Raw genomic sequence first — 13,220 nt, 5'->3', positions numbered from 1 at the left:
GATTTGGAAATGGGTAATGCATTCAAACCTGTTTCTGAGAGGTACCTTCATTGTGCACAAGAAATGTTTGTTGAATAAATGACAGAAAAAGGGACCAACCAAACCACTGTCAGCCATAAATACCTTTAGTTGGCCAAGTTGTCCTTGGTGTGGGCACCATATTGTTGGCTCAAGAAAAATCCGCTAATGGCTGTAGAGCGGGAGTGGGAACCTCAGGGGACTCAGGATAGATAGCCTTTGGTGGCTGGGAGATTTGAGGACTGAATCGGGGAGAGCAGACCCCGAGATGGAAAAAGAGGCAGCTACCTAATGTGTGATCCTAGGGCACCAAAATCTCCCTTCCACCCTGCCTGAAGTGCCCAACATTAGACCCTCTGCTGCCCTGGTTCTTGCTGCTTCTCTCTCTATCCTCCCAATTGACCTCCTCCAAGAAGGAGGTGCTAAGTCTGTCCACATTATACTGACAGCACATACTGAACACAAACAACTAAAACTACGTTCTCTGGTTAATTCAAGCCAAAGGGCTCACTGGATCACATAGGTCTGATTCATGTCATAACCCTCTAAAGTGACATTTGCTCTTTAACCAGGTCCACTGATAACCGAGAAGAGCGGGAAGAAGGGTTGGGCTGTGGGTGGAAAGAAGACATCTACCCTCTCCAGGAACCACTCGGGCCGGCTGCCCAGGCCATCGATTCGGACCCGCATCTTGGTGAACGGAGCAATGTCCAGGATCTCCATGATGAAAGTGTCATTCTGCTCCCGCTCAAATCTGGGGAAGAGAGGAGGGGCGTGATGTAGGATGCTGGCTAGAGTGAGGGGTGAGGCCTGAGAGAGGATGGAAAGGGAGGCTCCCAGTGACGCCCCAGCAGTCTGTCCCTTGCACCCCAGATGTGTTCCTAAAAGACTGGGTTAAGTGAGGTTGGCTGATAGCCATGGCCCTGAATCAGGCTCTGGATCCCAATCTCATTCTGCCAGCCACCTAGAGCAGTCCAGGCTTCTCTCTGGGACTTGGTTTCCTCATCCTTATTCTGGTGGAAATGACACTGGTCCTGCAATCTCACCACACTGTCAGGAGGACCAAAAGAATGTGACATCAACTTAAAATGGTAAAAGGAATTCCATATCTGCAAGGCTTCCGATGAGATTCTAGGAGTGACAGGGCTGCCATGAATGGTGGGGCAGCTTGTACACTGCTCAGCTTAGATGGTACCATTTACATTTTTCTGTACACAATCTGCAAAACTAAATGTAGTGGCCTGGGATTGGGTAATGATACCAATAACTATTAAATGGCAGGCACGTAGAGGTAACATTGCTTTTGGTGCTATTACTATTTTTCTGCTGAATGACTTCATCCTCTCAGAGATGCTCTATCTTGCTTTCCTACTGCTCTTCCTACAGGGCTACATGTATAATGCAACCTTCAGTGCTGATTGCTTGACTGATAACTGATTCCAGATAATGCTGCTGATAAGCCTTGGGGGTAATGCAAGTGGCACTGAAGATAGGAAGATAGGATGCCACTTGGCGACTGGGCTTCCTTGTATATAAGACATATATTTAAAAACAGAGGCCACAGCCGGAGGGGGTTGGGACCGAAAATGCTGCAAACCAAGAACTAGTCCTTTTCTCAGAGGCAGTGGAAGAGCAGAGGCCTAATCCCTTTTGATAACTTACTCATCTGTATTTTATGATTATTAGCAGCGAAAGCATTCTCCCGGAAGTCTGCTCTAAATCCCTCCTGCTCTAATTTAAGCCCTGCCGTTGTTCTGGTCCTGTGGAAACTACAAAGGCGTGCTCACAAGTCCCCTTGTCGAGCTCGTAACACATACTGGAGATTCTCTCAAATAATCTTTCAACTAGTTGATTCCTCACCAGGTGCATAATTTTGCAGATTTAAGGAACTTTAGAATTCTTTGCTTTGAAAAAAAAATAATGCTTTGTGTTTCTCTTTAATTTTTCACTCTTTGAATTTAGCCAAGTATTCCCATTTTATGGAGATTTTATGGTGGGGCAGTATAAAAGGGAGAAAGAAATAAGCTTTTCTTCTAGAAGACTAAAAAGTGGATGGCTGCGCCCCCTCATCCTTTATTAGAGGCTAGACCCCAGTCCCACCTGGGTGGACCCCCTCTCCGCAGGGTAAAAGGCCCACATCCACAGTGGAAGCCCCTCCGGGGCCCTTCATCCCTCACTCACTGGCCGCATGTTTCCAGCTGTCCCACTCCCTCAGATATCTCAGCTGACATGTAGGAGGGCTCCACTTCGAGAGGCCACCTGGGGAAAGGCGGTCATCCTCCGATCCAGGTCTGCTTGCCTCTGGCTCAGAAAAGCAGGGCTGCCAAAGTGGTCCAGAGCCTGCCCTGCTCCTCTGCTCAGAGGGGCCTCTACTCAGCAGCAAAAGAGGTAGCGTTGGGGGTGGGGGGAGCTGAGACTTTGGGCTGCCCCTCAGTCTTTTCCTGTTCTGGTTTCCTTCCCTTCCCTGACCCCCACCAAAGGCTGTCCTTGGGAAAGGGCCTATCACCCACTCACTCACTGGTCTCTAGGACTCAGAATAGCCGGAGAGCTAACCAGGGCCCAAGCTTTCATGCGGAAAAGCAGCTATTTGATGGAAGAAATTTAGACATTGCTAAGAAGCTAGGGAAGGTTTGTGGGTAGGGAGCCTGCAAAGGGGCTGGGTGGAAGACAGGGAGGAAAGGTATGGGGTCCAAAGCTGGCTTCTCCAGGACAGCTGCCTAAGCAGTCAGCCTTGGTGCCACTAGAGGCATGGCCGGGGCTCTTGGGAATGGCAGGGGTCAGAGCCTTGGCTATGGCTTCAGGCTAGACCTAGCTCTAGCTGCTTCCAGGCTGGACTCTACACCAAGACCCATCTAGTTCATGCCCTGCCGCCTCCAGTGACGGGCCCCCTGTCAGTCTGGGGTAGCCCTTTCCCTCTCTGGATGGCTGGGGCCAACTCTTAATAATGTTTGGTTTACATGGAGCTGGGTCTCCCCTCACGGGTCCCAGCTCTGCCCGCCAGAGCTAATGGTTTCACTGTCAACAGTTCAGCCACACCCAGTGCCGTGCAAAAGTCCCATGCAACTGGCCATCTGACCTCTATTCTCTAGGCCTCCATCAGTGGAACATTAGGCAGTAGTGAAAATGAGCAAGTCACAGCCATCCTCAGGGGCTCAGAGAAATCTGAAAATCCTTGTGTCGAGGAAAGAAATTAAACATGAAAGAATGCCCACAACTTGTCTCACTTACATAACACTGAAATCAAGACTCAGTGGAAGCTGGTTGTTCAGGGAGGCCGGCACAGGATAGGGATAAAAGGATAAAGGAAAGCAAAAATCTATCTACCTTAAAAGCCAAGACAATACTCACTTCTAGGGTGGGGAGGTACAGGGAACTGGCAATGTTCTTGGGCTGGGGGATGGCTCAAAGGTTTTGTTCTGTAAGTATTTACAATTTATGTACATATATATGTTATGCACGTTATACTTGTTTTATATATATATATATATATATATATATATATATATATATTAACAGATGGCTAGGTACAAATAAATAGAACTATATTCTCTAATTGGCTGGTGCCAAAGAGGTATGAGGTTATTGAATTATATAAATCATAGAAGGACATCTAACCCCACCCATACATACTTCCTAATAAACATTTAAAAAATTGAATGTCCTTGAAACTGTTTACTATTCCTGATAAGACAGGGATTTCAGAGCCCTGCTCTGTGGGTCACAGCCCCTGTGGTAGGCTGACAAACACTTCCTGCTAGGGTGACCCTTAGTCACAACTGTCTTTATAAGGAGGAGGCAAAGAGAGATTTGACACCTACATAAGGGAGGAGGCGATGGGGAGGATGGAGCACGAAGAGGTTGCAAGACACTGGCCTTGAAGACTGGAGAGATGTGGCCACAATCTAAGGAAGGCGGGCAGCCCCTAGAAATTGGGAGAGGCAAGGAGTGGGTTCTCCCCCAGAACCTTTGAAAGGGGTGCGACTGGCCTTGATTTCTGCCAAGTGATACTGACTTCAGACTTCTGGCCCAGGGAAATGGGAGAGAATACATCCCTGTGGTTTGAAGCCACTATATTTGCAGCAAATTTTTATCACAACCCCCAGGGGCATGGATGGAGCACACTGGGATGTGATGGGGGCAGATGAGGCCAGACCACCTTGCGACCAGCATAGGGGGTATTCCAAGGATGCGTGAGAAGCAGGATGACTGTCGTAGTGGTGGTGTCTGTGTCCACGGGTGCAGACGTGCCTGGGGGGTTAAAGGCAAGCCAACAACCCCTGGCTCCTCAGATCTCTCCTCGGGAGCCATTAAGATAAGTGAACACAGCACATGCCCCCATGAGATATCAGGAGGTGATGGGAGCTGAACCCACCGGCTGCATCCATATGCACAAGCATCCTGGCTGTGGTGTGAAAGTAGACCAAAGGCAAAGAAACCTCAGATTCCAAATATCTGTCATCCCAACATGCCAGGATCAGGCCCTGTGCATGTTCTAATCTCCCAGCGCCCTCTTAAAGTGTGGCCTTCTGGCTGAAGACAATGTGTCAGGAGGGCTGACCCAGCAGTAGGAGCGGGGACTTTCCAACTGCCTCCCACGGGGGCCCTCAAAGGCAGCCTGCCTTCCTCTTCTGTCCCCTGAGACTTGCCTCCAAGCCTGACTGAGGGAAGGACTCAGCACACCCAACAACTACCCTGTCCTTGAAGTCCCCAAAGACGGCCCCTTCCATTCCCAGAGCTTTAATGTCTAACCAGGTAGTGGGAGTTCCAAGTGATAAAGATACAAGACTTAAGAGCTTATCAAAGCCATGGCCACAGTCACTGGTCCAATAGTTCCCATCTGTCTCCTGAAATGGCGTCTGGAACCCTACTGGGCTCTTCCCTCGGCTGGCATTCCCTTGGGCTCAGTTCCTCATCTTCTTTGCACTGGGGGCTCATGAAAGCCATGTGGCCATTCTGTTGGGCAGACCCACAGAACTCTGACTTCCCTTTGCTTCCAGACCAGGAATCTCTCAGGATATGAGGTCTCTACTGGGCCTGGGAATGATTCCTTACAGGCACTTACTTCCCTTTAAAAAGTCACATATCTTTGTCTAAAAATAGCACCTATCCCCACCAGATACCAGCTGACTCAATTTCCACCATCAGAGACTCATTCCTTGGTTTGTGCATTACCTTTTAAGGATGCCATCTCTTTGGATGCCACATTCATTCACCACATCTCAGTGTGAATTAGTTTACAGAACTGTTTCCCCCAAAGTGGCAAGATAAGAAGTTGGGGGCTTCAGCTGGGGAATGGAGTAAGTGAACAGCTACTGACCTTGACCTCTGGGTCTAACATTTGACAACAGGGCAGCTGGAGCAGGCAAACCGCGTATGCAGGCATGGCTCTGCCTCCTATCTGGTCATGCACCGCCTCTTGGGAGGGAAGGATCTCCTTGCACAGCACCAAGCTGTGCACGTGTTGTAAGCCCAGTGAGTCTTACTACCCAAGTCCCTGATCAAGACGCTGACACCCAAAGTAAGGCACAGGTGGAACAGAGCCAGTTGCTGATGAAATCAAGCAAAGTTTGCCTGGAGTAAGAGGGTCTGAGCTTGCAAACTAGAGGTGGTAAGGAACAGTAGCTCTCAGCACAAAGTAAGTCTTTATTCAGAAAAACAAAATCCTCACAATATGGATTGTGATAAGTGCCTCAAATCACTTACAATATGGTTGTATTATAATGTGACTCTCAAGCAAGACTTCCAGAATTTAAGTACTGCCAGAAAGGAGTCTATCTCCCCTACCAGCAACTACTTCTGTATATGTCTGTGAAATAAGGTGTGATGTTGACATGGGACAATCAATTAAAGAAAAAAGAAAACTCAACAGGACTTTGGGCTTGGGATGGAGGTTAGGGCCAGAGTGTAGAGAGCATGAGACTCCAGAGAGACAGTGGCTAGGCCACATGAGACAACAGGGCCAGGCTCCACCACCTCCAGCAAGCCTCCCAGGTGACCAAACCATGGCCTGAGCCCTAGCAGGCCCACAGTAGTCAGGCCTGGGTTGCCCCGCTCTCCTGCTCAACATATCAGGGGCCAGGGATGGCCTGGGGGACAATGGCTGAACACAGAAAACCAGCACAAACCCAGGACTGAGTCAGGACTTCAGGGAAAGGGCAGACAGTAAAAGCTGTGGGGAGTTCACCTTTATCATCATTACTGATGACGTAAGGGGCAGCAGAACCTCATGCTTAAAGCCACGGACCCCTGGATGCAGCTCCCAGTGCCATGTGACCTTCAACAGCATGACTTCACCTTGCTGTGTCTCAGTTTTTGTTTTTCAAAAAGGGGATGATAGAAATGGTCCTCAGAGAGCCGCAGGGAGAACTGTGCCAATGCGCTCAGTGGGCTTAGGGAAATGCCAGGTCCATGGTAAGGTCACTCTGGTGTTCATGCTGTTGCTGTGGCTCCCCAAGTGTTAAGCTGTGTGGGTTCGGGAATCTTCTCCTGGTCATACTCTGTCTCCTATGTCTGAGACAGTGCCTGGTGTTCAATTATTTTTTAATATTTAAAAATACTTTTGGCTTTTTATTTGCAATCATTTTAGACTTGTAGGAGAGGAGCAAAAATAGAACTGAGTTTCTGTGTTCTCTTCACTCAGCTTCCCCTAATGTTAACATCTTACATCATCATGGTACGGGGAACGAAAACAGGAGATTCACAAGGATACAACGCTATCAACTAATAGACTTTATAATAAACATTTTTAGGTGATGGAGGGCGGGAGGGAAAGACGGAGGGAAGGATGGAGGGAGGGAGGGAGGAAGAGAAGGAAGGAAAGAAAGCAGGCAGGAAGGCAGGCAGGAAGGAGGGAAGGAGCTCGCTGTGGGCTGAGATGATCAAGGCAGGCTTCCTGGAGGAGGCAGATTTGAGCTGGCCCCTGGAAGAGAAAGGCCCTGAGGCAGAAGAGAACGGATGAGAGGCATTCCAGGAGAGAGGAATCTCCTGGATAGAGGTGTGGAGGCTAGAAGGCCCTAAGGTATGAGGGGAGAGGGAGGGAAGCAGCTGATTGAGGCAGGGTGGGACTAGAGGCTGGGGGACTGGATGTGCAGAAAGGCGAGGGGCAGAAGCCCCCCTCTAGATACCTGGCCTTCTTTTTGTCCAGCTTCACTTCCTCTGTGCTGCCATTGATGCCGTAGAGGGTCATAAAGATATTGGAGTCTGTACCCCCGCCGACCACATCACCCGTCCACACTGTCATCTCATAGAGCACCTGCCGAGAGAGGGATGCTGTGAGAGCTGCCAACAGTTCTGCCCAGGCCCATGCCAGGCCTGCCACGTGCTATGGGTCAGCAAGCACAATTCCAGGTCTGTCCCTGTGTTGGGTACAGCCAGTAGACCCCGCGAGCGCCCGTGAGCAGTGACGCTCGAAGGATAACCACTGCTTCCCCGATTTACTCTTCAGGTTGGGATTTGGCCCTTTTGCCTGAGGTTTGTTCCAAAGAGAATGTGTTCCTTCTGTCTGTCTCCACTGGAGGGGGAAGGGGCAGCCTGCTCTTCCCTGGACGATGCCTCACTGGTTCTTTCTCCAGGGGCAGCCTTGTAGCAAGAGGGGCCACCTTTGCCCATGTTCTGGAATGTCCTCTGGCTTTTTTCTCTGTTCCCTCTTGCCAGGCTGCCCATCTCCTCTGAACACAGCTGGCCCTCCCTTCCCCTGAGACTGCAGCACGGCGTTCTCACCTGGTCCCCACTACCCAGAAGCCCTCCAACTCAGAACTCGAGTTATGTGTCACAGTGATCATGTTCCTGACGTTGTGCCTCTTGGGGGCTGGGGGCTGGGTGCTTTTCAAGCAGCATCGAGAATCTTTGCCATGATACCATGAGGGTAGAAGTGGTCTTGGTAGGCTTGGCCCAGAGGCCAAGTTCACTACTTGTTTGCCCAGGCAATGAGGGAAGAGCCTCTTGCTTTATCAGGAAAATCCTCTCAAACCTTAACAGGGCATCGTGGTGGCAGGAGGAGCTACTGGGAATGAAGGCAGGAGCCTGGTGCTTTTTTGCTCTTATTCAGACAGGCATGAAAAATAGCAAGATCAAAATGAGAGCTTTGGTGACCCCATGGAGACTGGCCCCTTAAGGCTAGTGCCTCCAGACTGTCGTGCTCTCTGGGCCCATCGTTCTCTCCTTTATACAGATGTGTCTCTTTTTAGGTAATAGGTTGTTTCCAGAAAGAGACACAGAAATGGGGCTTTTGTAATTCCGGTCTGATAGCTCCTGGGGAGATGGACTGTCCAAAGAACCCTGTGGTTCTTTGCAAAGTGATAAAGCTGTGTTCTTTTGTAACGTCAATAATAGGGGCGTGGGTCTGCATTTCCACAGACTAAAGGGCTCAGGGGGAGATACAGCTGTACTGAGTGGGGTGTGCGTGGGGGTGGGCGGCACGCACACAGACACACTCACACCCACATGCACGCTGGGAACTGGGTCAGGACAGAGGTCCCTGGATGAACTGTGTGCTCACCCACACCATCCGTCTGGCCGCAGATGGAGATGTCTAGGTAAGAGGGGGAGTGGATCTATGCTGTAGAAAGTTCGGCTTTCTGGCTCTCGAGCAGGGGAGGGGCAGGCATCCATGCCTCCCCAGGTTCTCAGAGCCCCACAGCCAGCCCTTCCTTCTGTTTCCATACACAATACAAGCGGGGCACACTCAGGCCCAGGGTGCTTTCTTCTTACCTTCATGGGATACCTTCTGACCTACGTCTATAGCCCACGGGTTTAGATTCAGGAACAGAGTTGAGGGCTGGAGCATTCTGTTGAGCCCATAGCTTTTTGGTGGGAAAACCCCTACAGGGTTACGTGAACCAGGGCCGTCTGAGCCACCAACTGTGCCCAGCCCTCAGGCATCCAGCACTGGCTTGTGAGTTCAGTCAACTGCATCCCAGATCACGCGGCCAGTTAGAGGTGGAGGTGGACGGGAGCCCAGAGCTCCTGTCCTTCAAGAGTCTCGTGCCAGCAACTCTCACTGCCCTGTAAGATCCTGAGGCACGTGGTAGCCCACATGCTATCTTTCTCCACTACTGTCCTTGGGCGTGGAGGGAGACTTTGGGGGAAAACGACTCTGCACACCTACGCAGGGCTTGCAAAGCTCTTCAGGGACTGTTCATGACCTCACTTGCTCTCAAGATCTTCTTACATGGAACAGGATGGAAAGCGTTATTTCCATGGACTGTATGAGAAGACCAAGGCCCAGAGAAGTTAGGTGATTTGCCCAAGGTCACACGGCAGCAGACCCAAAGAGACTCGAGTCTCTTGGCTCCTAGCAAAGTGAGTCTGGCTGGTGTACCAGGCTTCAGCCCTGCCAGTGCCCCAGCAATGAGTCTCCTGCTTCCCTCACTTCTGTCTCCCCTTCTGCTCTCCTACCCAACCCTGCATGGCCCTTGCCATGCTATAGGCACACCCAGGCCCCTCTCCATACCTTCTTCCCTATGTTTACCACCATGGCATCCAGGAGGTCGAAGACGCGGGAGGTGACACCGTCGCCTCGGTCCTTGGCAAGCCAGCAGTTGCAGCGCAATGTGTACTTGGTGCCCTGGGTGGGCACGGCCAGACATAACTCCTCCACCAGCCAGCAGCTCTCAGGCGAGGCCCCATCATGGCCCAGCTGGGAGGGGACACACCAACAGTCTGGGTAAAACTGGGAAGGAAACCCTTGCCACTCAGCATCCCCCTCCCTGTTCTGCACCTTCCTCCCTCAGGGCTTCCTCCCAATATGCTCTGCACACAGACCTGGGTCCCTCCCCCGGAGGTGAGGAGGTTTTGCAGATGAAATAGAAGTCTCTAATCAGATGATTTTGAATTAATCAAAAGATTATTCTGGGTGGGCCTCACCTAATCAGGCAAGCCCTTTAAGAGAGGGTCTAGATGTCAGAGATAGAAGAAGTCAGAGAGATTTGAAGCAGAAGAGATCGTGTCTTATTGGTCTTGACAAAACAAACTGCCATGTTTTGGAGAAGGTCACGTGACAGGGCACACCTGCAGCCTCCGGGAACTGGCAGCCTCAGTCCTACAACCGCAAGGAAATGGATTCTGCCAATGACCAGTGAGCTTGGAAGAGAACCCCCAGCCTCAGATGAGACCACAGCCCTAGCGGCAACTTGGTTTCAGCCCAGTGAGACCTTGGGAAGAGGACACAGCTAACTCACATCTGGACTCCTGACCAGGAGAAATAATATATCTATGTGATCTTATGCTAAGTTTGTGATAATCTGTTACACAGCAATGGAAAACTAATACAGCAGACATCTCAGTGGAACACTGAGACCCGACAGGGCAGTGACTCATTCAGGGTCACCTAGTTGATGGCAAAGGCCAGGGGACCTTTCCCCATGACCTGCCCCAAGCTGGGGCTCCAGGTCATTTGCTCTGTTTGCCCTCCACACCTCCACCCATATGTCCTGATTGGCTCCTTCCTTTCCTGGGGGTAGAAACCATCCCAGGACCCAGGGACCAGCACCTCTATTTTCTTGATGATGCCCACATCCAAGCCTGCAACATAGAACTCCTCCACGGAGCCACAGCTGAAGCCCTTCTTTCCCCGGGGGAAGTCCAGCCAGATGCGGTTGCTGCGTTCATCATCCTCCCCAATGAGTAAGATGAAGGCCCGGCTGTCGGTGGCTGCATCCTTGTGCTTCCCGGTGGTGACCGACACATAGTAGGGAATCACTGCAAGAGATTAGGGGGCCCAAACTCATAATGGGCCAGGTGGACATGGGTGGGCTCATAGGCTTGGAAATGACCTTTGGAGAGCACAGATCATAGCTCCGTGCCTCTGAGACAAAGTGTGACAGAGCTTTCTGGACTGGTGAATGATCTACGGTGAGCACCTGCTCTCCCAGGAATGAGAGACTGGTATCTCCCAAGTGAAGATTGTCCTATAGGAGCATTGTTGCCACTTCTAGAAGCCCTTCTGACCAATGACCTCAGCTGCACCTAGCACTCCCATGTGGAGTAGGGCAAGACCAACAGCCTTTCACCGGGTACAGGGGTTCGATGCCTAGAAAGCTTTCTGTAGTCAGCAAAAATAAAGTGGGCAAAAACAAGGTCTCATGGAATGTAGGAATGGGGGGAAGAAAAATAAAATAGTATTATATGTATAACATGGTAAATGAAAGTTCTAGAAGGTATCCATTTCCAAAACAGACCAGGTTAATCAGTATAAAACCTTGCTTAGGGAGTGCAGCAGAGTTCTAATTGCCCAGCAAGTACCCATTCTTCTTGCACCTAGGCACACTCATAAAATATAAGCAGACATCGCTGGGTGAGTTTCTGGGGGAAATTTCTGACTCAGCCGGAAGGAGGACCATTTTTCCCCTTACCCTTCCAATTTGTTCTGCTTAGAATGTGGATGCAATGGCTGGAGCTCCAGCAGTCATCTTGGAACCATGGGCAACCTTTCGGATGGAAGTCCCTGACTTCATTGGAACCCGCTGTATCAATCCCAGTGGCCTAGCTTTGAACTTTCATGTGAGAGAAAAGAAAAATCCCTCATTTGTTTAAGCTACTGTCTTGTTTCAGTCACTTGCACTTACTGACTGATACAAGTTGGCAACCCTTCTCTGGGGTCATCTTCCTCAGTATCTTGGGAGACAGTGCTCTGGCACAGGTTATAGGGAATATGGTTATACGTTGTGCAATTTGTATCTCTTCGAAAGTTTCCAAACTGGCCCTTCCTGGCTGGAATTCCCAGCATTGATTTCTGCACCTGTCCACAGTCTTATTTCATCTTTACAGGAGGCCCTGTTGGCCTTTCACAGTTGATCATAGCACTTAATTCAGGAGGAGCACTTTCTTGTGGGTCCTGTCATTTAGTCACAGAGCGAGAAGGTAAAATATAAAATGACTGATTCTGCCCAGCTCCAGAGACACCCCTCCCCCCAACGTGGTCTCCTAGAAGGGAACAGAATGGCTCACGCTCTATACTTAAGACGGCTGAACAGACAGTGACTTTAAATGTCGGATAAACAAATACAGAACTGCTTTATCTCAAAAATATGATTGGAAAAATTTTCAGGGCATTACAATATCATTTTATGGAGTAGGGAAAAACTGAGGCCAAAAGAGTGACTTGTCCAAGGCTACATATATTCTTGTCAGAACCAAAAATGGAACTTAAATCCCCCTAAAACCATCTTAGGACTTCTTCTGCTTCCTCACTGCATCACACTATGCCTTAAGTCTGCATGGCTGACATCCTCCACAGGATACTCTACGGACACGCAAGGGGTCCTCACTGCTGATTTCTGTCTTATGAGAACTGTCCCAGGCCCTGAGGGCTGAATCTATATCCGGCAAGTCTGGGTGAGGGTGGAGAGTACCGCAATGCCCTCCTGGTGGTGGGTAATGGATTAAGGGCATCATTCCCCTAACTTCTCTTAGGCTTTGTTCCCCCTTCTGCAACTAGACTGATCGTGGCCCCTTGCAGGTTGTTGTGGGACGGAAACAGGCAGTCTGGGGGAATTATAAAGCATTAGGTAGAAGTCAGAGGACAGTGGGGCAAATGCATGGCCTGCCCAAGAAAAGCTTAACCATGTGTACAAGTGCCTGACCTTCCTCCACCAAGCTCCCTGCTTGGCTTACCCGGGCCCTCCTGCATGTAGTCCACCATGGGCCCCGTCACTGTGGCGATGTCGACGTCGGCCATCTTGGAGCTCAGGGCGATCTCCCAGAAGTCCGCGGGGCTGCTGCAGTTGCTGCTTCGGTCCCCTGTGTACTCCTGCCCAGAAGACCCCAGCCCCACTACAGCTCTGGTGCCTTCTTCCAGAGCATGAGGCATGAGGATGGTGGCGAGCCAAGTCCCCCCACCCCACACTGCTAAGGCCTTTCCTGCACCTTCTCATAGAAGAGCCTCTCGAGCCGCCCGTCTTCCTTCTTCAGGGACAGCCAGCGCCCGCACAGGAACAGGAACTCATCCTCGTTGGTGTCGTTCCAGATCTCCACCTTCTCCACGTACCAGTCTGCACACCACCTGCTGTTGTCGTGGCGGAGCTTGATCTTGTAGATGACGCCCAGGTCAGCAGCCTCGATGATGAACGTGTCCGCCTGGGGAGACCAGATGTTCGGGCTCGGTGGAGGTGCGCCCAACCCGCTGCAACCCCAACCATCCAGTACCTTCTATCCCCCTCAGCTGCCAGGCTGAACAAACCTTCCTAGCTGGGAGCCCTCCAGGC

At 50.7% G+C, this 13,220-nt stretch overlaps 1 protein-coding gene across 2 annotated transcripts in view; it reads right to left on the bottom strand.

Annotated features, from left to right (window-relative positions):
* The window catches only part of LOXHD1 (lipoxygenase homology PLAT domains 1), a 154,144-nt gene that overhangs the window by 23,143 nt on the left and 117,781 nt on the right, over positions 1-13,220 (bottom strand). Inside the window, exons 30-35 of one of the 2 annotated variants that reach the window (XM_047697662.1) lie at positions 12,883-13,092; positions 12,631-12,766; positions 10,508-10,716; positions 9,470-9,655; positions 7,143-7,270; positions 655-772 (exon numbers count right to left, since the gene is read on the bottom strand). In XM_047697662.1, coding sequence (XP_047553618.1) covers positions 655-772; positions 7,143-7,270; positions 9,470-9,655; positions 10,508-10,716; positions 12,631-12,766; positions 12,883-13,092 — 987 coding nt within the window. The remainder of the gene's footprint in view (positions 1-654; positions 773-7,142; positions 7,271-9,469; positions 9,656-10,507; positions 10,717-12,630; positions 12,767-12,882; positions 13,093-13,220) is intronic. The other variant, XM_047697663.1, reaches the window with a different exon arrangement.

This window comes from Lutra lutra, chromosome 12 (assembly GCF_902655055.1).
Source record: "Lutra lutra chromosome 12, mLutLut1.2, whole genome shotgun sequence".
In the NCBI taxonomy this organism is placed as follows: Eukaryota; Metazoa; Chordata; class Mammalia; order Carnivora; family Mustelidae; genus Lutra; species Lutra lutra.
Note: the sequence above shows the minus strand (reverse complement) of the source record. Positions and strands in the feature narration are given on the sequence as shown.